This window comes from Vipera ursinii, assembly GCF_947247035.1.
Source record: "Vipera ursinii genome assembly, chromosome: 1".
NCBI classification, from domain to species: Eukaryota; Metazoa; Chordata; class Lepidosauria; order Squamata; family Viperidae; genus Vipera; species Vipera ursinii.
In genome coordinates, this window is record NC_139512.1 from 274,202,104 (window position 1) to 274,229,288 (window position 27,185).

At 42.0% G+C, this 27,185-nt stretch overlaps 1 protein-coding gene across 1 annotated transcript in view; it reads right to left on the reverse strand.

The window, feature by feature from the left end:
• SYNE1 (spectrin repeat containing nuclear envelope protein 1) overlaps positions 1-27,185 on the reverse strand; it is a gene marked incomplete at its 5' end in the record, with an annotated part of 320,362 nt that overhangs the window by 158,721 nt on the left and 134,456 nt on the right. Inside the window, 14 exons of the mRNA XM_083348719.1 lie at positions 465-620; positions 1,886-2,203; positions 3,774-3,938; positions 4,299-4,442; positions 6,321-6,474; positions 7,489-7,661; positions 8,836-9,000; positions 10,254-10,409; positions 11,159-11,302; positions 11,867-12,049; positions 18,831-19,008; positions 20,132-20,268; positions 24,943-25,299; positions 26,652-26,816. Of these exons, the coding sequence (XP_083204845.1) occupies positions 465-620; positions 1,886-2,203; positions 3,774-3,938; positions 4,299-4,442; positions 6,321-6,474; positions 7,489-7,661; positions 8,836-9,000; positions 10,254-10,409; positions 11,159-11,302; positions 11,867-12,049; positions 18,831-19,008; positions 20,132-20,268; positions 24,943-25,299; positions 26,652-26,816 (2,595 nt within the window). The remainder of the gene's footprint in view (positions 1-464; positions 621-1,885; positions 2,204-3,773; positions 3,939-4,298; positions 4,443-6,320; positions 6,475-7,488; positions 7,662-8,835; positions 9,001-10,253; positions 10,410-11,158; positions 11,303-11,866; positions 12,050-18,830; positions 19,009-20,131; positions 20,269-24,942; positions 25,300-26,651; positions 26,817-27,185) is intronic.

Consider the following 27,185-nt stretch of genomic DNA (forward strand, 5'->3'; position numbering starts at 1 on the left):
CTTATATAAGAAGTATTAGAGCTCTTGCCTTAGAACAGGAGTTGTAAAATAGATGTAAATTATAAAGGCAGATTGAGAGCAGTACAGCAAAATATAAATGACTGAAACTAATGTTAGCCTAACTCTCCAGTTGAATATATTAATAGCTAATGAGTGATCCTTAGCAGTAATATTTAGCTGTATAATTAAATCTTCAGATATACAGAGATAAGAGAAGCATAATGACTAGCCCAGGGGTCTGCAACCTTGACAACTTTAAGACTTGTGTACTTCACTGCCCACAGCTGGCTGAGGAATTCTGGAAGCTGAAGTCCACAAGTCTTAAAGTTGTCAAGGTTGCAGATTCCTGGACTAGCCAATCATTCCTAAGAATGAAGCACTTAGAAGTATATCTAAAAAAAAATCACTTAATTTTTTTCCCAATTAGTAATACACAATGTTTTCAGAACATTTTCATTATTTACCACTACGTGAAGAACAAGAGTTTGGTATCGAGAAGCAAGTTGGGTTGCTTGTCTTCCCATCCTACTGGAAGTACGAGTTTCCTCCAGGAAATGCTGCGTCAGCAAACCGACTTCTTCAACTTCGTTTTTATAGACTGTTATTTCTTCATGCCAATTCTGAGATAAAGAAATACTTTAAAAATATTTCAGAAATGACATAAACGTGATTTGTAGAACTCTTAAACGTAACAAAACCATGGAAACATGAATCTCAATTTATACAATGAGGAATTATAAGCTCATGGTTTTAATTTACAGAATATTTATAGACTATTTATGTTGTGCACACACATTGCAGAAAGACAAATGGAAACACACAACACTCTTTTTAGTTGTTAAAAAGAGAACTTGGTGAAGCAGAATCTTGTTGCTGCATAGGTGGAGCACTAAATATATTTTAACGAAGGTGTTTTTCTTGTTTTATTTTCATATATCAGTCAAGATCTCACAGGTAAATCCAGAAGGCCTATTCTGTCGACAAAATTCCCTTTGTTCTGAAATATTCAAAGATTATTCAATTGACTCATAAAATTTCCCTTTCTTCTTATACCCATAAGACTTTCACACAGCTGATTCTACTGCTTTCTAATGTTTCTACTTTTTCCATCAACATAACCCATTTATCTCTCTATATCTTGAGCCTGTATTAAAAGATACATGATTAATCTGACTTGCTGTCTGGTAAGGAAAAGACCAAACTGTATTACATGGGTACTTTGATGCAAACTAAACTAATCAACATTTCTCAAATTAAAAGAACATTTCTTTTTTTTGTTTTTAGCAATTTGAATTTTGAAGCACAGTTTTTTCTGTATAAAGATTCTTTTATACAAACTGCAAAACAATCAGTAGGAACATTCTGATGTGGTAGTGAGAAAGAAAAACAATATGTTTGGAAAAAGGAAAAAAAAGGATGCAAAAAATCAGTTTCTATTATTTTCCCAAAACAAATACTTTAAAAATAGAGTGGGAGCCCTTATTCTCAATATCTGTATGCTTAATATAGCAGTAGACTAAAGAGAGAACAAGGTGGATCAAACCTGAAGTGTACACTTAATACAGCCAAGCTTAATATTTCCTTCCTTCCTTCCTTCCTTCCTTCCTTCCTTCCTTCCTTCCTTCCTTCCTTCCTTCCTCCCTTCCCTTCCCTTCCCTTCCTCTCTCCTTCCCTCTCTCCAAAAAATATCTCCATATCATGTACTGTATAAATAGGTGATCTATGCTCATAGCAAACAATAATAATGTTTTGTATTTAGCTTAAGAATATAAAGATATCTGTACAGATTGAAATGAATGTCAGCTTTCAGTTGTACGAATGATCAATGACTGCAATAGAAAGACAAACTACTGTAGTTGTACTCATGCTTGTATAATTTCATCACCTTCAGCTGCTGAAGCTGGATTTCCTTTGTGGCTCGGTCAGATTGCCAGCTAGTCCTGATATTAACTTTCTCCTCCAGAGTTTTGAGCCATTGATCCATCTTCAAAAATTTGTTCTCCATTAGTTTGAGTCTGCTTAAGGTAGTATTCAGCTGTATCCTAATGTCAGAAAGGTTGTGTTGGTAGACTGTCCAATCTTGACGAAGAGACTCCAATACTCTTTCCTCCAACTGGGGTGCACCCCATGGGATTATTTCTTCTCTAGCATGGAGTGTTGCATTAAGCAATGCTTGTCCTTCAGCACAATGTACCTGTAATTCCTGAAATGCAAAAGTACAAAATTAATTTTTTTCTTTTCTTTTTTTCTCTAATATTTTTGAACTGACAGAAATATTTGGATTAGATTTATGCAGTTGGTGTTTTTTATTTTGCTGGATTACAGCTTAAAGTAGTTGGTTTTTCTTTAAAAAAAACTTGGATTAGCCTAAAGCAGTTGTCTCCCTTCTAAATCTGGATTATAGTCTAAAGCAGTTGGCTTCTTTTTAAATTTCGATTATAGCCTAAAGAGGTTGGCTCCCTTTTAAACTTGGAATATAGCCTAAAATAGTTGGCTCCCTTTTCAACTTGGATTTTAGCCTAAAACAGGTGGCTCTTTTTAAAGTTGGATAATAGCCTATAGCAGTTGGCTTTTTTTCCCTTTCTCTTCTCCCTATGGATTTACAAAATTTGCCTAATTGAACAATGAGTGCACCAAACCTCACTAAAATTACAAAAAAACCTCTGCTTCTGCACCCTCTTCTGGAACATCCAGTCCAGCAAGTCATGGTTTTATTGAAGCAATGTTACAACGAGAGAAGGCAAACAACCTCCAAAAAGAGATCCATGTGACCTTACAATTAATGCAAGAAATGATGCGGAAGAATCATCAAGAAACAAAAAGCAATCTTGATAAGCTAAACAAACAAATGCTTCACATAAAAGATACAATTTGAGGTTCACCAACAAATGATCCTTAAAAATGAACAAATAATTCAGAAGGTGGAAGATCAATCAGAAGATACTGGGGGGAAAAATTGAAGCACTAATGACAGAATGAAAGATTAGAACAAGCAAATCAAAACCTAGAAGGAGCAGTCACTGCTTTGGAAATGGAGAAGGCGGTACACATTTGAGATTCCAGAACATACCCGAAGATACTTTACTTACTTTAAGGTTGAAAGAAAAAGAAGAAATAGAATATTTTCAAACTTGGGACCTATTTTATCTATTATTAGAGAAAAGATTTAGGGATTAGGAATTTAATTTGTATTAGTGAATAAGATACTCAGACAACACATTTTTGTTGAATAATTATTATTGAACTCTGTTAAAAAATATAATAAAACTTTAAAAAAGAAGAAAACAAGCAAGACCAGAGAGCACCAAGGACCCCACACGTCAACCCTGAGCTACAAATATTCTCCTTTATTAGTTAAGGTAAAATTGTTTCTGTGAATCTCTAAAAATATGGTTATTATTTACAAATTATTTTCAAACCATGCACAGCCCTAGTATCAGAATTTTGCATAATATACCCAATTAATGCAAAATACTAGTTTTTATTTGCAAGCTCAAATGGTTGATTGTGCTTAATTTGGAAACAATATAAATTTGTTCAGAATAAGGTAATGATTTTTTGTATGCTCTAGACAACTTTAAAACTTTAAAATACAGCCTAACAAAGACCAACAAGTTTGTAGAATGTTGCCTTAGCAGTTGATATTAATACTGAAAGAAGACGTATATGAAAAATAGGATCTAATGCCTGCTCCAAGTTGATTGGAATTTAGAAAACAAAGGATAAACTGCAAGATAATTATTACTGAGACAAACATAGTTTTAAAATTCTACCTGGAGTTCTTGGAGTGTTGCCTCGTATCTCTCTGTATCACCTTCAAGATGTGATAAACAGTTGAGCTTTTCCTGTTCTTTTTCCAACCATACTTCAAAGGCCTTCAAATTCTTTTGGTACTCTTGATGCAAGTGCACATACTCTTCAGCTTTAGTTATTGTTTCCTATTGTTATCAGAAATATCCCATTATGGTGTAAGTTAACAGGCTTTCCTGACATTGATCAAGTACTGCACATAATGGTGGCATTTTATTTCTTTACTGCTTCTCATGTGCTTCAATAAATAAGTGATTAATAAAACAAATAGCTAAGAGGTTAATATGCCAATCTTAGTGCTTAATTTATCAAGTTAACTGACAACATTAATAAAAACGATGCTTTTAACTAAAAGAAATTCAGTCAAAATACACACATGGACACAAACATTCAAATACTATGAAATTTGTGGGCAAAGAAACAAAGGCATTTCTCTAAGCAATTATATTGAAGGAGAATAAACATGGCATTGTAAAATGCAGTAATACCATTATTCTGTCTTTGAGAAGCTGATATCTCTCATGAAGATCTTGCAGTTCAAGCTGAGTGACATAATGCTCAGTCATGCCCGTGCTTTTGACTTCAATGGCTTCCAGCAGTGTACTGTGACTAAATATTTCTTCCTTAAGTAACTGTAGAGGACAAATATCAATTTAACCACCTACAATAATATGTAAACAATATATAATCAAGTCCTAACTACAGGAAACAAAAGGATTCACTTTGCCAGGGTCAAAACCCAGTAAGACTTTGCCTACAATCCTGTTATCATAAAGGAACAAAAGGAAGCTAAATAGTAAATGTAGTAATTGTGGTTTTTCTGGAGTCAATCCAAAGCAAAATTCAAAACAACAGTTAACATTCTGGATTGTGAATTAACTGTACTGACCATGAAGAACTCAGAACTTGTGCAAAACAAAACATGGAAGATTTATAGATCTCTAGAAAGGAACAGCATGTAACAAACATGCACCTAATCACACAGAATATTGCTTGGGGCACGTCTGAAATGGAACTTATGGTGAAGGACCATCCTCTGTTCCTATACATTGCCTTTTATACCTTTTTTCAGTTGCATAGTTAAGTATTTAAATATTTGAATTTAAAAAATTCAAATATTTAAAACCTTGCAGCTATCGGCTTTCTTATACATTGCCATTATTTTATCTGTGAACTGTTGAGGATCCTTAGGGATTTGTCAAAACTGTAATAGTAATGCTATATTTGTGGATTAAACAATAAGGAGAAGTAAAAATGAATTTAAGTTCTATCCTGAAGATACACATGAAATCAGAACACAAATAAACACTAAGTTTTTAAAGCCTTTTTAATAGGAGATGTTTAAAGAAAATACAGTTTTCACACAGTTGAGAAATTGACTGTAGCATACTAAGAGAAAGCAGCTCCTTAGAGAATATAGTATTTCTCATTCTGCATGGGAATTTTTATTGTATTGTATTGTGTTGTGTTGTATTGTATTTAGCAATAGCAGTGAGACTTATATACCACTTTATAGTGTTTTACAGCCCCCTCTAAGTGGTTTACAGAGCCAGCATATTGTCCACAACAATCTGGGTCCTCATCTTACGGACTTTGAAAAGACGGGAGGCTGAGTCAGCTTTGAGCCACTCAGAATCCAACTCCTGGAGTGAGCAGTGAGTTAGCCTGCAATATTGCATTCTAACCACTGCGCTACCACACCTCAGTATTTCCATCATTATTATTTTTTAATAAATAATTCAAACTGGCACATATACCTAATATTTTTTCCTTCTCCTATTTTGTCCATAACAACCAACCTGTGTGATGGATTATTATTTTATTTATTTTATTACATTTATATACCGCCCTTTCCCGAAGGACTCAGGGCGGTTTACAGGGTGATTAAAAAAACCAAAATACAAAAGTTAAAAACAAATTTAAAAAAAAATTAAATGTGTCCCTGCCTAAATAAAACCCCAGTTAAAATAAGATTAATCCTCAGCCTGGGCCAGAGAGCTCGAAGAGCCAGGTCTTCAGGCCCCGGCGGAATGAACGGAGGTCGGGGGCAGTCCTCAGCTCCACTGGCAGCTGGTTCCAAAGGGCAGGCGCCCCCACTGAGAAGGCCCTATCCCTGGGTGTTACCCGCCGGCAATCTCTTACCGGTGGCACCCTGAGAAGACCCTCCCTGTGGGAGCGCATTGGACGAAGGGAACTTAGGCTGAAAGAGAGTGACTGGGCCAGTCACCCGGGTGGCTTTCATGGCTTTTTATGGCTAAGGCAGGATTTGAGCTTAGTTAGTCTTTTTGCTTTCTAGCCTGGTGCCCAGGGCTTTTTTGTCATAGAACGCTCAGAACGGAGTTCCGGCACCTTTTTTGGATGGAACCTTGTAGGGTAGGCAAGGCGGGTTGTATGACACGTGTGAGTTCCGGCACCTTTTTCTTTTACAAAAAAAGCACTGCTGGTGCCTTAACCACTACAGCAGCTCTACTACTGCAATTATATTTTTTTAGGATAGACTTTCTACAAACCTTAGATTTGCTGAGTGAAGATTTTTTCCCCCTCAGTTCAGAATACTGTCTTTCTGAGGTATTCATAATTGCTTCTACTTTGTCCATCCAACTAGTAAACTGCTGAACATCATCTTGGTAGCTTGTCCACTTGGAAAGAGCCCCTTCGAGCTGGCTGAAATGTTAAAAGTAATCCATATACTTAGTTCTGTATAATTCAGTAACCTAGTTTTTTTTTTTTATTACATTTATATCCCGCCCTTCTCCGAAGACTCAGGGCGGCTTACAAGCTTAGCAGTAGCCTTCATTCTATGTATATGCCTGCTTGTTAGGGCTTTCACACACACCCCCCCCCAAGCGGCATTATTACAAAGTCAGCTTAATTGCCCCCAACAATCTGGGTCCTCATTTTACCTACCTCGGAAGGATGGAAGGCTGAGTCAACCTTGAGCCTGGTGGGATGCGAACCTGCACTAATTGCAGGCAGCTGGTGTTACTTAAGGAGGCATCAGCCCACTGCTCCACCAAGGCTCTTAGTTCCAATTACATTATCAACAAATGGTGCTAATTATTTTATATATACTAAGAATACATTGTGCATTATATAGGGATACACAAGGAATTCATAAGGAGTACTTTACATTAAAGAACTATTTAAAGCAACTCTGCTATTTGCAAGGCTCTTAGGGTTATTTTGAAATAACCTCCCTGTCCTGGCTGTCTCTTATGTGTCTATACAAGCCAAGCTATGTCACTTATCTGACATCCCCAAGTGTTTGGTCTTTTAATGAAATAGCAAAATCTGTGGAATTGGGGGAAATACCTAAGGAAATTATCATACACAACAAGAAGGAGAAATTTATACCTGATCTCTGATCAGCAACAATTGATTGTTGATACGTGTTGTTTGCCAAAGTTTGAATTTGTATTTTTTTACAAAGAGAAATGGGGGGGGGGAAGACAGCTAAAAACAGCTGTTTCTAACCGTTGTTTGGTGGAATTTTAATATTGTATTGTTTCAACACAGCTGGCAAATAATTTGGGAGATATCTGAGAGGGTCTTGAGGAACCCCCAGGATCCTAGGATCATGCTTAAGAAACACTGATGTAGACTATTCTCTGTAATTTCTTATGCTGAGGTTTGTGCTGTGCATTTTATAAATTCTTTCATAGCCATGTTGTGTTTTACCTTTTGCAGTGGATACACGTAGACAAGAGGGAAGCCCATGTGTCCTTCAGAGTTTTCAGCTGTTGTTCAATCACAGATGCTCCTTCTACTGATGTATTTTGTAAAACAGATTCTCCTCTTGTCACTACCATTTTCATTTGAATTTCTTTCTCTTGCTTCAATGAAAGGATTGCCTGAAAAGCAAAGACAGCCTGTGTCTATTCTTATCACGCTCCTCTACCTTTTTCCAATTATTTATTTATATATTTGTGTCCCGCCTTAAATTTCTACAAATAACTCAAGGTGGAGAACAATCCAATACATCTCTCTCCTATTTTCTCAAACATTTCCTCACTTTCCTTGCTCTCCACTCTTTTTTAAGAGCTTTCCAAAGTTTCTCTCTCTCTCTCTACATAATTTCAAATTTTTGGAATACTAGACAGATGGGTTTTAAAAAATGTTGAGGAAACCGGCAACCTTAATTCCAACTTTTGATTCATCTAGCCCTGCCGTTCTCATGATGTGCTCTGCATATAAGTTAAATAGGCAGGGCGACAGTATACAGCCTTGCCGGTCTTCTTTCCCAATTTTGAACCAATCAGTGGTTCCATGTCCAGTTCTCACTGTTGCTTCTTGACCCGCATATAGGTTTCTCAAGAGACAAATAAGATGGTCTGGTACGCCCATCTCTTTAAGAACTTGTCACAGTTTGTTGTGATCCACACAATCAAAGGCTTTAGCATAGTTAATGAAGCAGACGTTTTTTCTGGAACTCCCTAGCTTTCTCTATGATCCAGTGTATGTTGGCAATTTGATCTCTAGTTCCTCTGCCTATTTGAAATCCTGCCAGTACTTCTGGTAGTTCTCAATCCACATACCGTTGGAGTCTAGCTTGTAGGAGTTTAAGCATAACTTTACTAGCATGTGAAATGAGTGCAATGGTGTGATAGTTTGAACATTCTTTGGCACTGCCTTTCTTTGGAATTGGAATGTAAACTGATCTTTTCCAATCCTGTGGCCACTGTTGAGTTTTCCAAATTTGCTGGCAAATTGAGTGTAGCACTTTTACTGCATTGTCTTTTAAAATTTTGAATAGCTCAGCTGAAATACTGTCACCTCCACTAGCTTTATTGTTGCTCAGCTTTCCTAAGGCCCACTTCACTTCACATTCTAGGATGTCTGGCTCGAGGTCAGTGACCACCTCATCGTGGTTTTCAGGGACGTTGGAAAGAATACATACTGTACATAATTACGTATATAATTACATACAATCCACTTTACACAATTAAAATTATAATATAAATCATAATAAAAACATTTAGAATGTAACTCCTAATGTGTGTAGGATTCTTTGACATCTCATCTTACCTCAAGCTTTGTCATTCTATTATCAAGGGCGTTTTTGTCTGCTGTGGGGCAGCAGTAAGAGTCAAGCACCTGAATTGTATCTGTCATCCAGTCCTGAAGCTCCTTTAATCCATGAGAGAACTGTTGGTGCTCTGCTACTATTCTGTCCATTCTGGAGACCTTTTCCTTAAATTCATACAGATGTTAACATTACCAACCATTCAGATAATCTATCATTCCACTAGAGTTGAGAAAAAATCAGAAAGGGAAATCTCAGAAAACTAAGTTCAGAATGAGGAAACGGGCAAAATTTTAACTGCCCCATTTCTTACTGCAGGGAAACCAGAAGTAAAATTTGCTTGGAACTAGAATACTGTACAAGTTTGTTATATCTAATGAACATGGCTGGGTGATTCTTTTGCTTATACTTTTTAAATCCTTCTTGTATTTATCAAAATCTCATGTGACAAGAAGTTATGGATCTCAGTAAAGATATTGTTTAAAATTACGTATGTATTGCATACACCTGCTAATTATATAGTATGCACATTTTATTTAGTTTTGATATGGTTTATTTATCAGGACTGCCCCACCCATGTCAGCAGAGTAGGAATGCTGCAGACCCCATTGGTCAAGGAATTCCAGCAGTCCCGGAGAAGAGCCTTCTCTGCTGTGGCTCCGGCCCTTTGGAACATCTTGCCCCTCCCCCGGGGTGAGATCTGCCCCCACTGTCCTGACCTTCCATAAGTGTCTGAAGAACTGGCTCTGCCAGATGGCCTGGGGCCCCAATAAGGGAGTTTGACGCTGGTGAGTGATGAACCACTAGCAGATCCCACATTCCTTCACCCGCCAATCCTCCCCTATATATATGGTTTTACTTCTTTTAATGTTGTAAGCTGACCAGAGCTGACTCATGGTGAGATGGACAACAAACAAATTTAATAAATGAAATAAAATAAACTTATATATGAACAGAGTGGTAAACTGATGACCCACCCAAGATCTCCATTTTATAAACATTTAGGAAAACATGCATTAAATGAGCAGTGCATTCTTCTTTCTTCTGCTAGTTAGGCCTTGGATTTATTAGTTTACAAGTCCACAATATTACTTTCTCACAAAATGATACCTGTCTATATCCTGTTTCTTAATATATTTCTCTTTATGTAGTCATTTTTTACAGGACCGTTTAATATAACTCTTTAACATGCCCTAAATGTAAAGAAACAAGCCAGTATCAGTAAAATACTGCTTGCTGTATCTTTCTCTCACACCTCATGTTCCCCTCTCATTGGTGTGGAACTAACAATCTTGCCTTCAACCATTCTGGTTTTAACATACAGATAAGACCATTTCATAAACAGATCTGCAGCATTTCAGAAGGCAGTCTTTTATTTTTTACTAGACTTGTTGCGTAAAAGCACCTACAGGAGCATTACCTTTGTTAGGTTGCTCAGAGCAAGATAGAGAGACGATAGCTGAGAAACTCTGTGCACAAAGTTTTTGCTGGCAGCTTGTTCTTCCCAAAGCTGCTGAGCTTTTTCTTTTAATCTGTTGAGCTGAGGCTCATTACATTTTATTTCTTCAAGGACAGACTGCAAAGCATAAGCACATATTTGTTTAGTACGAACGCGGGGGAAAAAGCAAGCAGCAAGGCAGGTAGACGGATAGGCATCAGAAAAATTCTGTTAATAGACTTGGACATGCTAAGCCTTTCCTAATGATCAGTTTGACCTGTGGCAATGTGCCATTGTTTCTTCAGAAGGTAGAATAAATTACTTTCCTCAAAATAGTGCTCCAGTTTCAAGCAGTTTCTCAGTAATCTAATCACAATATTTGTTAAGGAAAAGTAGAATAAAATGGTCATGACATAAACAAGGTTGTAAGATTATAAGGTTATAAATATTGTGTGAAGCCTAGTCTGTTGTTATTGATGAAATTTCTCACACACACATTATTTTGAGTTCCATATTTAACACTGGGATTAGAAAGTCAAGAAGTTGAAATTTAGGCTTCTTAAAGTGTTAAACATGAATAACACTTCTATGATATTGTCTAGTCATTTTGTCAATATTTTGCTTTGCCAATAGTAAGGGATTCCTTTTGCAGAATCAAATCAAATATCCCCTTGAAGCAATGAAGACCACATCAGCACTGGATTGAATAGTCTGGTGTTCAAAAAGATTTGAACTTTGAAATGAGATTTGTTAGATTCTCCCACAGCAGATAAAATGGTCTTTCGGCATATTTTCAATTGATCATATGAATCAGAACATATAACCTAAAGAAAGCTTTTGGCCCAAAACATGCTTAAATAAATAGAGCGATCTTATCTTAATATTACCTGTAATTTCTGATGTTCTCTCTTTTTAGTGAGAAGGTCATGCAGATTATTATTACTACTTTGCACCATTTCTTTGGTTTTATTCAACCAGTCTTGAAGAGGTTCAGCATTTGTTTCAAAGTCCTTCATCTGTACCTTTAAATTCTAGAAAAAAAGTCAGGATAGGGAGCATTCATCACTAGTCCATAATTTTGGATAAAATATTTTCACCATACAGTTCAGTATCCAGAAGTGCTATTAGATTCAACATTGTCATGAATGGAATCTCTGTTCCAGATGAGACATTTCTTTGCTTAGACAAAGAGAACCAAAATTCTGTACTGAGTGGCTCAAACTGTTGAAATAGAATATATGTCAGATTGTCTTTAAAGAATCCAGAATCTTTAGTTAATTAAAAGATAAATTGGCTTGCCAGACACATGGAACATATCTTCCCAGTATTAATTGGTTAAATGGCCTTCCAGTTCTTTTGAAATATAATACAAGCTTTGGTTACTAATTGTAAAACACAATAAAGGTTTGGGATTTCAGTATGTGTCTGCAACAAAATGGCTTTAAAAACTTTATAAAAGGTCTAGATAAAAGAGGTCTAGAGAAAAGATAAGATCCATCATTTAGGCTTGATGCACAATTAAGCATAAGTATATTTGGAAGGAAAAGTCAAAAATTGTTTCAACTAATTGATTTCTTTTGTAACTGATCTCATACCTCTAAAGCTGTTTCCTTTTGGTGCACAGTGGAAATAAATTTCTTCCAGTCCTCTTTAGCTGAAGCAATTTTGGTGTGAATGGATTTCACTTTTTCTTTAGGTAATATAGAACTTAACAGTTCTCCTTTGGACACCACTAAATTTAATTTATGTTGACCAGTCTCAGTTTCAGATAAGAATTCCTAAGCCAAAATACACACATATATAGACTAATATGATACAAATAGCAAGCAATATGTACAAACACAACATTTGCTAAACCCAACAAACAAAAAACTATAATTTATGCTGCTTTCTTACCCTTTTATATCTAAGATGTAGAAAGTTTCTCTCCAATTACTGAAAGCTGAAAGAACATCTAACATCTAAACTTTCCATCTAAAAAGTATTTTAGTTCTGTTTTTTAAGCCAATGTTCTATCAGTAAAAACCTCCTGTCTGCTTAGTTCTCTTTACTGCATTCATTAATACACATACCCAAAGACAGTTTGGTTGTATCACTGTGGCACAATATGAAAAAAATGTTTTGGACTTCAAGGCCGACTCTTGTCCAGAGAACACTTCAGGGCTAGCTGAGAAATGGCAAAGGACAGAATGCATATACTCTGTTCCTCCCATTTGTATATTTGTACTTTGCTCATATGCAAACATAAATAAATACTGGGTTCTCAGTGGTTCTTCAACTATCTACAGTATTTTGTAAGTTATTAATAATATTTTATCCCTGGTCCTTAAGTACTATTCTGAATAACCATGATTCTGTAAGCGCCGATTATATACAAAGGTAACTATTAATAACTTACAAGGCTGTGAGGAGGAGAAAGCATATAAAAAGTTATCTTTCTATATTAATAACTTACAATGCTGCGAGGAAGAGAAAGCACATAAAAAGTTATCTCTGTATATAATCAACACTTACAGAATCATGGTTATTCAGAATAGTATTTAAGGACGAGGGAAAAAATGTGAGTGGTTTATGGCCTGGGCCATTGGCAACCGTTATAAACGGGGCCAGCACCTCCGCCCTGCCTCTACCACTTGTCAAACTGCCGGGCAAGGGCGGCGTCTCCGCGGATCAGCTGTGCGGCGGAGGCGCCAGCGGCGAGGACGACAGCGGCGGCGGCGACGACTCTCCAGCCCCCAGGCTGGTCGTCGATTCAGGGAGCCTGGCAGCGGCGGTGGTGGTGGCGGCGGGGCGTCTCCAGGCCCGCCCCTGGACCACGACAGCCATCGCAGCCATCCAGGAGGGGCCGGAGGCTCTGCTCTGCCCCGGCCCCCTGACCGGCTCCCGGGTGGCGGCGGCGTCTCCGGGAGATTGGCGGAGATGCTGCAGACCAGCTGGACCAGCTGGGTGGCGGAGGCGGTGGCATGTTCGGCGGCGTCGGCGGTGAGAGGCCCGCCCCTGGACCACAACAGCCATTGCAGCCATCCAGGAGGGGCCGGAGGCTCTGCTCTGCCCCGGCCCCCTGACCGGCTCCCGGGTGGCGGCGGCATCTTCGGCGGCGGCGGCAGTGAGAGCTCAGTGGGCCCTGGTCTGCGGTCTCCCACGATCCCGATCACCGGGCAAGGGCGGCATCTCCGCAGATCAGCTGTGCGGCGGAGGCGCCGGCAACGAAATCAACAGCAGCAGCAGCGACGGCTCTCCAGCCCCCAAGCTGACCGTCTGTCCCAGGAGCCTAAAAGCGACGGTGGCAGTGGCGACGGGGCATCACCGGCCCACCCCTAAGCCACCACAACCATTGCTGCCATCCAAGAGGGGCCAACATCTCTGCCCTGCCCTGACCCCCCCCTGTTCGACTCCCGGGCTGCGGCGGCGTCTCCAATCGATCAACGGAGGCGCCGTGGACCAGCTGGGTGGCGGAGGCAGCGGCATCGTCGGCAATGGCAACGGCGAGAACCCCGCGGGGCCCTAGTCTGTCGTCTCCCCACGGGCCTGAACCCCGGCGGAGGCAGTGGCGGTGGGGCGCCCCTGACCCGCCCCTGAGCCGCTGCAGCTGCTACAGCCATCCGGAGTGGGGCCGGCGCCTCCACCCTCGGCTCCCTGTTATGCCTCCCTGGGCAACGGCGGCAAATGGGAAGATCAGGAAAGACCCCGCGGATCAAATGGATCAGCTAGGCGGCGGAAGAGGCAGCCGCAGCAACCGCCCTGAGCAGGACCGGAGTCGTTACTCTGCCTCGACCTCCTGGCCTGCTCCTGAACAACGGCGGCGTTTCCAAGGGATCAAGGAGACGCCGCAGACCGGCTATGCGGACCCGATCGACCACCACCGAGGGGCGACAACGGCGCAAAGCTTCTCCAGGCCCCGGCCAACCAACTCACCAAAAACCCTCGACGGCAGCACTACTAGACGCGGCGTGGCATCTCCGGCCCGCACCCTGGGTGCCGACAGTGTCTCCGTGCCGATCAACAACCTAAAGACGCCACGATGGAGCTGACCAGTGGAGATGACGGCGACTAGACCACCGAGGCCATCATCATCTTGCATCCACCAGCTCCGAACCCCCTGCCCTCCCTCGCCCCACAGGACATGATGGGCCTGGGTGCAAGCCACGGTGGCAGAGTGGCCTGTCCTACACCTGCAGCCCCATAGAGGTGAGAGCTCTATGGGGTATGCTTCACCCAGAGTGGGTCCTGGACCACCCCCAGAAGCAGAGTCACAACCCATCGTGAGAGGATGGGGAGTGGCCTGCTTCTGGGGTTCACCCAGCCAAGTGGCAGTGGTTGGATGACGGTCCAGATATCCACCTACCCGACTCGACCCTCCTTCCAATGCTCCACCCAGGGGACCGCCTTCCCAATGCTTCCCAATGCTCCCTATGCTACTCCAATATTCAAGCATAGATCTACTCGCCCTCAGGAGTTCCCCCCTCTCCTGGGTTCGTCCTGCCTTCAATACATCGAACCTCGATGACGGGCCCGACCATTGGGCCTCTGAGAGATGGCCAGGCAGGGTCAGGGGCCTTCATCACAAGACCAACAAGAGGCCCCTGGTTAAGTTTCTAGTCAAGTTTTTTGTCGGGTTAGGGAGGGGGGCGGGAAAAGACTATGGTTGCTCGGGAAAGGCAGGCCTTCCAGCTACCATAACGCAGGCCAGGCCTACGACCATTCGCGATGGTGAAAAACGAGGACCAGTCGCCGACAAAACCCAGTGGCGAACTGACGAACAGCCTATTCCCAGGATGGTGGGGAACGGCAGAAGGTGCACAAACAGAGGGCTGTATCGTCACCGGGAGTGTCATCTCCGCTCTGTGCAAGCGGTGAGTTGCTCCGACCCTCTGTACTTCCCCGGAGGACCCGGGAGCGAAGGTGTGCAGTCTCCTATGCTAAGGCTGGTCTACCTGAATGCCAGGTCCGTAGCTAACAAGGCTCACCTCGTTCGTGACCTAGTGGAGAGCGAGCACGCGGACCTGGCTTGCATCACGGAAACCTGGCTGGGCCCAGAGGGTGGTGTCCCTCTGGTTGACCTCTGCCCGCCAGGTTTCCAGGTGCTGCACCAGCCTCGGACCCATGGGAGGGGCGGGGGAGTGGCAGTTATCATCAGGGAGTCCCTTAGCCCGTGAGAGACCACCATCCCTCAGATGGTCGGGTGTGAGTCTCTCCTTCTGAGATATGGCCTGGGGGCGCAGTTGGGCCTGCTGCTGGCATACCTACCACCTAATCGTGCAGCGGCAGCCCTGCCCGAGCTACTCGATGTCCTCTCAGGGTTGGTGGTTGAATTCCCAAAACTCATGGTCTTGGGCGACTTTAACCTACCGTCCCTGGGAGGATCGTCCGAACTGGCTCGGGAGTTCATGGCTTCCATGGCGGCCATGGACCTGTCGCAAATAATTTCTGGACCGACTCATGAGGGAGGCCACACCCCAGACTTGGTGTTCTTGTCTGGACAGTGGCGTGATATCGGTGGGGGTGCCACGACTGTTACGCCCCTGTCATGGACCGATCATCACCTTCTATGGCTAGACTTCCCCTTTGCCACCCCCCGCCGTGGGTGCACGGTGCCAACCAGATGGTACCACCCTAGGCGCCTAATGGACCCTGATAGGTTCCAGGCAGCACTTGGGGACGCACATGCACTCCCTGCTCACAGCTCGGCGGATGCCTTAGTGGAAGCCTGGGAAAAGGCAGCCACGGAGGCTCTGGACCGAGTTGTACCCATGTGGCCTCTGACCCGGCGCAGATCCCAGCGAGCCCCATGGTTCACTGCGGAGCTCCGGGAGATGAAGCTTCAGAGACGGGGCCTAGAGAGCCGTTGGAGATCCAGTCGATCCGAATCCGACCGATTGCGATTAAGAATCCTCACCAGGTCTTATCTCGCTGCGATAAGGGTGGCAAAATCCAACTACTTTTCCACCCTCATCGTGTCCGCAGACCCTGCCTTGTTCAGGGTGACTCGCTCCCTACTGAACCAAGAGGTGAGGGAGGAAACCTTGCAGGGTCGAGCCGAGGAATTCGGTCAATATCTGCTGGATAAAATTGCTCGGATTCGAACCGGCCTGGACTCCAACTGGGCTGAGTTGGAAGAACAAGACATGGACAGTCTTGTCGACGTCATCTGGGAGGAATTTGATCCTGTGACTCCTAAGGAAGTGGACAGGATTATGAGGTTGAGCTCCTCCACATGCTTACTGGACCCGTGCCCTTCCTGGCTGGCTTATGCGGCTCGAGAGGGGACACGAGGCTGGTTCCTGGCGGTCATCTCTGCTTCTCTGAGTGAGGGTCACTTCCCCACCACCTTGAAGGAGGCGGTGGTGAGACCTCTCCTCAAGAAGCGCACCTTGGACCCATCCTCATTGAATAACTTTCGTCCAGTCTCCAATCTTTGCTTCCTTGTGAAGGTTGTTGAGAGCGTGGTGGCGCACCAACTTCCTCAGGTCCTGGATGAAGCGGTTTATCTAGACCCGTGCCAATCAGGCTTCAGGCCGGGCTACAGCACGGAGACGGCATTGGTCGCTCTGATGAATGATCTCTGGAGAGCCCGGGACAGGGGCCATTCCTCTGTCCTAGTCTTATTAGACCTTTCGGCAGCTTTCGATACCATCGACCATGGTATCTTGCTGTGGCGCCTCAGGGGACTGGGAGTGGGAAGCACGGTTCTGCGTTGGTTCTCCTCCTTTCTCCAGGGTCGCTCGCAGTCGGTGCTGGCAGGGGGACAGAGGTCGACTTCAAGGCCTCTCGTTTGCGGAGTCCCTCAGGGGTCGGTCCTCTCGCCTCTCCTGTTCAACATCTACATGAAACCGCTGGGTGAGATCATTCATAGCTTTGGAGTAGGGTACCATCAGTATGCTGATGACACCCAGCTTTTCATCTCAACTCCAAACAACATCAGTGATGCCCTCAACGTGATGTCCCGCTGCCTGAAAGCGGTTCGGGAATGGATGGGGAGGAACAGGCTTCAACTGAACCCGGACAAGACTGAATGGCTGTACGTACCGGCAAGCCAGGTTACTCAGAGCATCCCATCCCTTAACATCAGGGATGAGTTACTACCCCCTGTTGATAGGGCCCGCAACCTGGGTGTCCTCCTAGACTCATAGCTCTCCCTGGAAGATCACATAGGAGCTGTGACCAAGGGGGCCTTCTCCCGGGTTCAACTGGTGCGCCAACTACGGCCTTATCTGGACCTGGATGCCTTACGTACAGTCACCCATGCCCTTGTGACCTCTCGCCTAGACTACTGTAACACTCTCTACATGGGGCTGCCCTTGAGATCCACTCGGAAGCTTCAACTGGTGCAAAGTGCAGCGGCACGGACACTTTTGGGAGCCTCCCGATACTCCCATATCACACCTCTCCTCCGTGCACTGCACTGGCTTCCAGTTGCCTTCCGGGTGAAGTTCAAGGTGCTAACAATGACAAACAAAGCCCTACATGGCATGGGTCCGGACTACCTACGGGAGCACCTTCTGCCAATGTCAACACCCCACCGCCCTGTGCGCTCCCACAGAGAGGGCCTCCTCAGGGTGCCACCGCTCAAGGAATGTCGGCTGGTGGGCCCCAGGGGGAGGGCATTCTCAGTGGGTGCGCCAGCCCTCTGGAACTGCTTACCAACTGAAATCCAGATGGCCCCGACCTCCGCACCTTCCGGCGCGACTTGAAGACTTACCTATTCCAGCAGTCCGGCCTGGCCTGATAGCTCTAATTGGGGTCCCAGTTTGTTTTGTTTATTGTTTTTCAGTACTGTTTCATTATGTTTGCCTACCTTACTCTGTACACCGCCCCGAGTCCCTCGGGAGAAGGGCGGTTTATAAAAACAAATAAATAAATAAAATAAATAAATGGTGTGAACCAAAAGGCTCCACAAAATGTAAATAATTTTGTAACTCCGCAAAACACAGACATACATAATTTCAAAAATGAATCTCATCAGAGAATCCCATTTTTCACATGTTCTTTCTTGTGGAGAGAACTGTCAAGTGTTCCCAAACTAAAGTACAGGCAATCCTCGATGTACAACCACAGTTGAGCCCAAAATTTCTGTTGTTAAGTGAGACATTTGTAAAGTGAATTTTGCCCCATTGTGTGATTGTTCTTGCCATAATTGTTAAGCGAATCACTGCAATTGTTGTTAGTAGCATGCTTGTTAAGTGAATCTGACTTTCCCATTGACTTTGCATGTCAGATGGTTACAAAAGGTGATCACATGTTCCCAGGACACTCATGAACATGAACCAGTTTCCAAGCATCTGAATTTTGATCACATGACCATGGGGGGTGCTGTAAATGTTATAAGTGTGAAAAACAGTCCTACGTCACTTTTTTCAGTGCCAGTGTAACTTCGAACAGTCAGTGAATGAACTTTTATATGTCGAAGATTACCTGCAAACACTAACTATGACATTGAGTAAAAGCAATCTAATTTCATAAGTTATACTTTGAGACTAGCTTGTTTCCAATAAACATAATTAAAATTAGCCACACTTTTTCTGTATTCAGGTAACATGACAATTGAATCTGAAGAATTACCTGTATTTTCTGTATGTTAGCTGTAACATCGCTGACATTTTGAGGCACGTCAAAACATTTGGCAGTAGTGATTTTGGAATTGACCAGCCACTGCTGAAAATCTCTGAAGGCTGTCCTGAATCTCTGCTGCAAGGCCTGCTCTTTGCTTTGGCATCCCTTTGAAGCTTGTAGACAAAGACTTCAGGAACCATGTTATTCAAACAGAAATACAGACTGGGGTTATGCTAGGAAGAAAGAAGTAGCTACAACGTTTCACATGATACATCAATTTCTCAAGTGATGGCCTTTCAAGCAAGGGTGATGGATAATGAAAAAGTGACGTCTGACACGGGCAACAAAATGAAAATACGTTCTTTAAAAACTGCCTATATTTCAGAGAGAGAAGAGAAGGAGAGGGAGAGAGAGAATAGACAGCCAGATAGACAGACAGGCAGATTTATTTTTGCAGTCCATCTATTCTGCAGATACACCTGGGGCATAAATTTATAATACTGCTTACTCCTAATTTATATGGTAATTCTCAAAAACTGTCATTAGCGTTGTAATGATCCAAGAAAAAACGTTGACAATGCTACATCAGTCATCATCCCCATGATCATGTTGGGCCAGGGATTTTGAGAGTTGGACTTATACTTATCTTAAGGTTATCAGATTGAGAAATGGTGATATATAAACTTATAGTTTTATATAGCAGAACTATATGGGGTCTTCATATGCTAAATCAGAACAAAATAGTTCTACATTAGCATCTTTTATCTCAAAGAGGGATTTGTTTTATTTTGTACTTGTGTAATATTTTAATGTGCTCTGAAACATATTTAAATGGTAATTGCAGTATAGCAAAGCTTCACAATGTAGATGGGAACACAGGACAACCCTCTCTACAGGAAGATCTTGATTTACAACCTCAATTGGGACAAGAATTTCTGTTGCTAAGCAACGTGGTCATTAAGTGAGTTGCCCCTGATTTTACAACCTTTTTTGCTGTGGTCATTAAGCAAATCATCACAGTCATAAAGTGAATCATGCAGATGTTAAACAAATTCAGCTTCCTCCATTGACTTTCTTATCAGAAGTCAGCCAGAAAAGTTACAAATGTTGATCATGTGAGCCTGGGATGCTGCAAACATCGTAAATGCATGCCAGTTGACAAACACCTGAATTTTGATTGCGTGACCATGGAAGGTACAACAGTCGTAAGTGCAATAAGAGGCCTTAAGTCACTTTTTTTAGTGCTTTGAACAGTTACTAAATGTACAGTCATAAATCAAGAGCTAGCTATACAGAAGATGGAAACTTACCTATTATATTCTTTAAATAACTGGGAAACCTTTGCAGAATAGCTGCTCAAATCTTTGGAAAACCGGCAAAGATCATTTAACTGAGCCTTAATATCATCATTAATAGACTCGGCCTTTGTTAGGGCATCCAGAGTTTCCTTTATAAAACGAAACCACAATCAAAAATTATGTTTATGTAGCACCGGTAGCGTAAGTGCTCTCACCATTTTTATATAAACTTTTAAAAAGTCTGATAGGATAGCAAACCGCAAGGGGGTCCTTGAAGTCAAACACATGTCTCTCTCAGGAGAAGACTTGACACCATGTGCTAGATCAAAAGAACTTTTACTGAGAAGGAGTGGTTGCAGTAGAGTCAAGAGGAATCTAACATTCCCATCCAAAGCAACAAGCTATTCTTCCCCCTTTGAAGCCCAACACCCCTGACCAGTACACTGGCAGCCAATACAGTACACCGGCAGCCAAGGTTGTTTTGAGAACACCGAAGCACAGGACAGATAACAGTTCATCTTGGAGGCACAGCAACCTTGGTGTCGGGCTGGAACAGGCTGGAAGGGAATCCATTCCATCTTCAAAGACGATCCCCCTCGCTAATTCACAAGCAGCTATAGCAAAAGTGAAAGTATGCAAAAATGTTTCCCCAAAGTGACCTCCTTCCCCCTTCCACCAGAATGGCAGGCTATCTGAAAAAGGGGACCTGACACATGGTCTGACATGTTTTAGGGGAGGTACAGTCAGTCAAACACATTATCTAAAAAAGCAAATTGTATATCAATTCTTAGGTAAACTCCAGGTTTTTAAAAATTGCAAGTCACTTTGGCAAATTGTATTATTTTTCTGGCAGATAAAAATTCAGTAATGACACATATATTGGAAAATGCTTTTTTAACATGCTTTTTAACGAATAAGAGTTTGATTAACCATGGATTCCCTATGGGAATGGACTTATATAGGCTACACTGATTATTTTTCACTAAACCAAGTAAACTTTTTATTGCATTTATGAACGTATTCTGGTCGACATCAGGAGGGGAAAAAATAATACCACGTTTTGTTGTGAAAGAATAAATTCATGAACTGATTAATGAACTAAATGTTCAGCTGATTGATCAGTGGGATCAGGATTAAAAGTATGGATGGAATGGATGTGACCAGGTAGCGCTAGTAGTTAAGGCATAAGGCTAGAAACCAATTCTAGTCCTACAAAACAAAATCTGGCCAGGTGACTTTGGGCCAGTCACTCTTTCTCAGTACAAGCCACCTCACAGTGTTGTTATAGGAAAAATAGGAGGAATAAGTATTAGATATATTTGCCACCTTGAGTTATTTACAAAGTAATAAAAGTAATTACAATGGTACCTTGGTAGTCATTGTTAATTGGTTCCGGGAGGCACAATGAGTACCCTAAGCGATATGTACCAAACAATTTTTCCCCATATGGAATAACATAGTGAGTCACAAGAAAGTCAACACCAACAATTTCTAGCTTGTGTGTTGAATACCAAACAAATGATGAGTACCGGGACAAATTTTTCACTTCAAAATGCACTGAGTACCAAATTCATTAAGTTTCAAAGCAATTGAATACCAACGGTTTTCAAGGGTTCAATCAATCCTCTCAATCAAAAGAAAATTAAAATAAACTCTACCCTTCTAAGGATTTTCAAAATGAAATAATAATCCTGGAATCTGTTGAATAAAAATAATAGACCACATTTTTCTTCTACTGGTCATATGTATACATGACACACACAGTAAAAAATTACAAATGATATTCACAATGTAAAACAATCTTGACATTCTCTTCTTGAAAACACAACACTTTAAGGAATGAATCTTTTAAGGAAGATATTTTCAGAGAGTGTAACTACAAAACTGCAGCTTCTCAAGGCTTTTTGTATTGTTCCCATCTCCTTCCTCACCCACTGCCAATTATCTTCAGGCGAGTTGAAATGAAATCTCATGGTTTTAAAATTGGTAAATTGGAAAGGAGCAGTGCTTTTTTTGTCATAGAATGCACCAGAACTGTGTTCCAGCCCTTTTTTTTTTAAAGGGAAGAACCGGCTCCTTCTAAGCTGCCAGCGAGAGTAAAGCTCTGGCTCGGTGAAAGGAAGCTGCCTGGGGAAATCGGGGGCATCAAAGGTCGACCCGGAAACACTTCCACGGCCCTGAAAGCAGATCCTCTTCTCTGCCTTGGTTCATGGGGCTCCCCCCACACCATCGCCTGTCCTCACCCCCGCATTGGCCACCAGGGAGCAGAACTGACTCCTGGAACAAATCTCTTTGAGGGACCAGGCGCTCTCCCAAAGCAGCAGTGCTGCTGCCACCTTGGTTGCTCAGGTTCCAGAGGAAGCCTCTGCGTCATCAGAGACGGAGGAGGACAAGGTCAGAAGACATGCCAGCTCCGAACCAGCACCCTCTCAAAAGCCGTGGCAATGGCGTCCGTCAGCTGTTGCTGCTCACGTGATCTGTACCTCAGAAGCTCCCTAAAGCGGTTCTTCTTCCTCCCCGCTCCCCGTAAAGGGCTTTCGACTAGAGCCGGAGCTGTGAGTGAGCTCCGGCACCTTTTTTTTTTTTTAACAAAAAAAGCACTGGAAAGGAGTAATGGAATAAATTAGCCTGAACAAACAAGAGATTTAGTCACAGTTTCCTAATTCTAGCTTTGATCAAAACCATGTTGTTCCACATCCTTTTCCTATGATGCTTCCCCCCTCCATTCTAAAATGAAGGGTTTTCTCTTCTGTGCCCATAAAATAAGAGAAGCCATTGTGGAACCAATGTTTTAAATGGAATGGAAATTGTTTTAATCATACAAATTGTCTAGGAACTCATGACATAGCCATCCATATTTTCCCATTTTATTTTATCATTAAAGGTTAGTTTGATACCAATGATTGTTTTTACAGATAGTCCTCAACTTACAACTACGACTGAGCCCAAAGTATCTGTTGCCAAGCAAGGCAGTTGTTAAGTGAGTTGTGTCCCATTTTTTTTTAGCTTTTTGCCATAATTGTTAAGCAAATTGCCACAATTGTTAAGTGAATCATGCGGTTGTTAAGCGAATCTGGATTTCCCCATTGACTTTGCTTGTCAAAAGCCAACTGAGAATGTTACAAATGGTGATCACATGACCCTGGGACACTGCAACCATCCTAAACACAGCCAGCTGCCAAGCACCCAAAGTTTGGTCATGTGACTGAGGGGATGCTGCAATGGTCATAATCATGGGAGCTGGTTCAAAAGTCACTTTTTTCAGTAGTGTTGCAACTTTGAATGGACATTAAACAAATGGCTGTCAATTGAGGATTCCTTCATAATTTTTTCCCTCTAAGTAGAGGAAGTTTTTATTTTATTTATTTATTTATTTTTATTCCATTTATATCCCGCCCTTCTCCGAAGACTCAGGGCGGCTTTACAAACTTAGCAGTAGCCTTCATTCTATGTATACGCCTGCTTATTAGGGCTTTCACACACACCCCAAGCGGCATTATTACAAAGTCAGCTTAATTGCCCCCAACAATCTGGGTCCTCATTTTACCTACCTCGGAAGAATGGAAGGCTGAGTCAACCTTGAGCCTGGTGGGATGCGAACCTGCACTAATTGCAGGCAGCTGGTGTTACTTAAGGAGGCATTAGCCCACTGCTCCACCAAGGCTCTGTCAATTTGCACTGGCTGGATGTCATGGTCTGGCACTTTAATTACAAAGTGACAGGATAGTATATAAAAGTCTTATTTCCCTTTGAACTGTAGTTTCTCTAGCAGTGTTCAACCTTCCTAAAATACACCTTCTTGTGCTTCCATTCCAAAGGAGTTTAGGGAATGCTTCTAATGGGCAGGAAGCAGGGAGAGTCAAGGCATCGGTAGAAGTTGGAAAAACAGAGAGCGCCCATCGCCATCCCACAAAACCACGCAAACTAATAGAATATATTTTAAATTACACTAAAGCTTAGAAAAGACGTCTTTTTTTCACCAGACAAGACTTATGTACACCATGGAGGAAAGCATCTTGGAAAACCGAGTCTGCTTCTGCTAAGAGGCTCCACGTTTAGTTTTTAAAAGAGCAATGAAACGCAGCATGAGAACACACGGGGAGCTGTGAAATAATTACACAACCTTGGTGACATCCCTGCAGTTTTATGTGTAAACGCAAATGTCTTGAAACTTTAATGACTAATAGAGGCATCTGGAATTTTGAAAACACGGTGGATGCATTCACAAAGTGGTTATTCTAAGAGATAGAAACAGCTATGAAGCACCCATTTTTGTTTTGTTTTTTTTTCCAACATGAACAAGCCAGAATGCTCATTTCTAATTTCTCCCTTCTCTGGGAAGACGGATACAATTCCCATCAAAGGGCTGAATGTAGCAGCCACCCATGATTTTCAGGAATAGCTTATAACAGCCTTTTGAGAAACAGAGGGATTTATTTCTTTATTTTTGGCAATAAAGACTTCACAGCTGGCACATTTTGCTTTGAAACGTTCTGTTCTACTTTCTGAAACTAAACATACATACAAAGAAAAAGGGGAGGGGGGAGGAAACCGAGGTGGAACAAGCACAGAGATGTATGTTACCTCCTTTGGACTCCACGCATGGAAACCCTGCAGTTTATAGGCCAGTCCCGTGCGGCAATATTAACTTTTTCAGTCAAGAGAGCATTTAAAGTTCTCGTTTTTGCATTTCTTGTGTCCTGTACTGCTTTTGTTTGAATGAGAACTCTCTTCTGGCCATTAGCAACTTCTCTCTCCTCCCCGCCCTGCATCCTCCCCCCCATCAAAGTGTAGGACAGCCTCACAGAAAGAAAGCAGTTTACCTTTTCTCGGTGCCAGCATTCAACCAGCTCTTGGTCTGTGTGCTTGCTGTCCAGAGGGGTCAGGCCTTCAGACCAGGTTGCAAGCAATGTGCTGAAGCGCTGCAAGGCCTCTTCCAGCAGAACAGCCTGAGCTGCAAACTCCTGCTCTGACCAGGCCATCTGACTCTCCAGTTCCTGCAGCTTGTTTTGGGACTGGAAAGCATTCTCTTCCCACTGTTTCCAGTCGGACTGGAGGGCTTGCATTTCAGCGTCCATGTCTTTGGCCCCTTGAACGCTTGTGTTCTTTTTCACGGCAGGAGCCAGCGTTTCGATCCTGTGCAGGCGACCCTCACCAGTCTGTCTGGAATCTATCAGCTCCTGCAATGGAATATCACTATGGTAACTGAAATGGCTGGGATCCACTTCAGCCGAAACAAGGCCACATGCAGCATTTTTACAGAGCTGTGAACTGCTCACTCCACACAACCGCTGGCAGTTTCACCAAAAGTCTGTGCAAGCTGTGCTAAAATGTAACGGAAAAGTAAAAACAGAAGCCCAGGCAGAAACAAAGCAAAACCATGCCTAAGGGAACAACAATCAGCTTCAAAAGATACTTAGAATCCAACGGGGGAAGGGGGAGCGGAGGAGTAACATTTTCTGAGAAACACAGATTTCATTAAAATAAACAAGGCATCTGGTTGCTTTTTAGAAGTGCCATCAGCTTAACTGAACAGAAGAAGCAATGTGGGAAATAGCAAAAATATTGAAGCAAGTCTGTCCACTCTGTAGTATCATTATTTTAATGAGGAAAAAACTTTCTTATATTAAGCATTTTATGTAATACTTTGTTTTAAGTATTAGATAAAGTGGCAATGTTGCTACATGGCATATAAACTGGATTTGGAGAGAACCGCTGTTTCACAGTTTCTTCTGTATTGCTTTATAACTGCCATTTTCATCTACTGAATAGTCACTGTTTACCTGCAGAGCTGGTCTTTATAAATATGATTAAATAGAACTATATGCTCAGCCGAATATAAAAAAAATGTTGGATTTTTCTATGGATAAAGGGCTCTTTCAATCTACAGATAGTCCTCAATTTACAGCTTGCTAACCAAGGTAATTGTTAAGTGAGTCATCCCTGATTTTATGAATTTTTTGACATGGTTGTTAAGTGAATCACATGATCGTTAAATGAATCCAAATCCCTCCCCCCCTCCCGTTGACTTTGCTTGTCAGACCTGACTGGGAAGGTTGCAAATGATGATCACATAACCTTGGGATGCTGCAACTGTCGTAAATTCATGCCGGTCGCTAAGCAGCCAAATTTGATCACGTGACTGATGGGATGCTATAACAGTTATAAGTGTGAGGACCAGTCACTCCTTTCAGTGCTATTGTAACTTTGAACGGTCGGTAAATCAGTGGTTGTAAATCAAGGACTATCTGTATATAAGATTTTTTATCTAATAGAGGGATGCCACTGGCAAAATAAAAGCATTTATTTTTCAAAAGTCCCCTCTTTCTTGTTGCTGTGCAAAAGATTACTGAGAGAAAGAGAACAAAAGAATTCAGTGCCTTCCATTCTGCTGCAGGAAGACAGGGGAACTATAAGTGCCCAATCTGGTTCCAAAGAAATGAGAGTGTTTTCTATAATTAAAACTCATTATGCGAATATTTTAACACACATGTACAAAAATTAATAACGAAACTACGAAACAATTTCTCACATTGATTTTGGCTAACTTTTTCTGTATGGCAGACAAATCTCCTGATGTGTCTGACCAGCGGTGAAGCTCTTCTTTTGCTGAATGAAGCCAATCAGAAAATTCATGCACTGCATCGAGATGTAACAAATGGTCTTTTACAATATCTTCAGCTATTTTCATCTTTTCCTGTAAATCAAAAGGAGACACTTCAAAACTGTGTTTAAGGAATCAAAACAGTATTTTTCTTCTGCTTGATGCAATCAATCCAGATTGTTTTAATCTGAAAATAATGTGAAGAGGTTTGCTATCACTATTATTTTTGCCTAATTATACTCTTGGTCAAAAATCACTAATATCATCTAGAGCTTCAAAGTTGATTTTAAAAATATTATGAACACTGCATTTGTGCAAATAAATAACTTTCTGGTATTCATTAAGGAAGGCCTCTATTTTTAAGCTCATGGATAGTATGATTTTGAAATAGGTGCAGCTACTTAAAAAAGTTAATTCATTAAAGTAAATCCATTTAAAGCAGTTATATCTTTTTTTCATGGT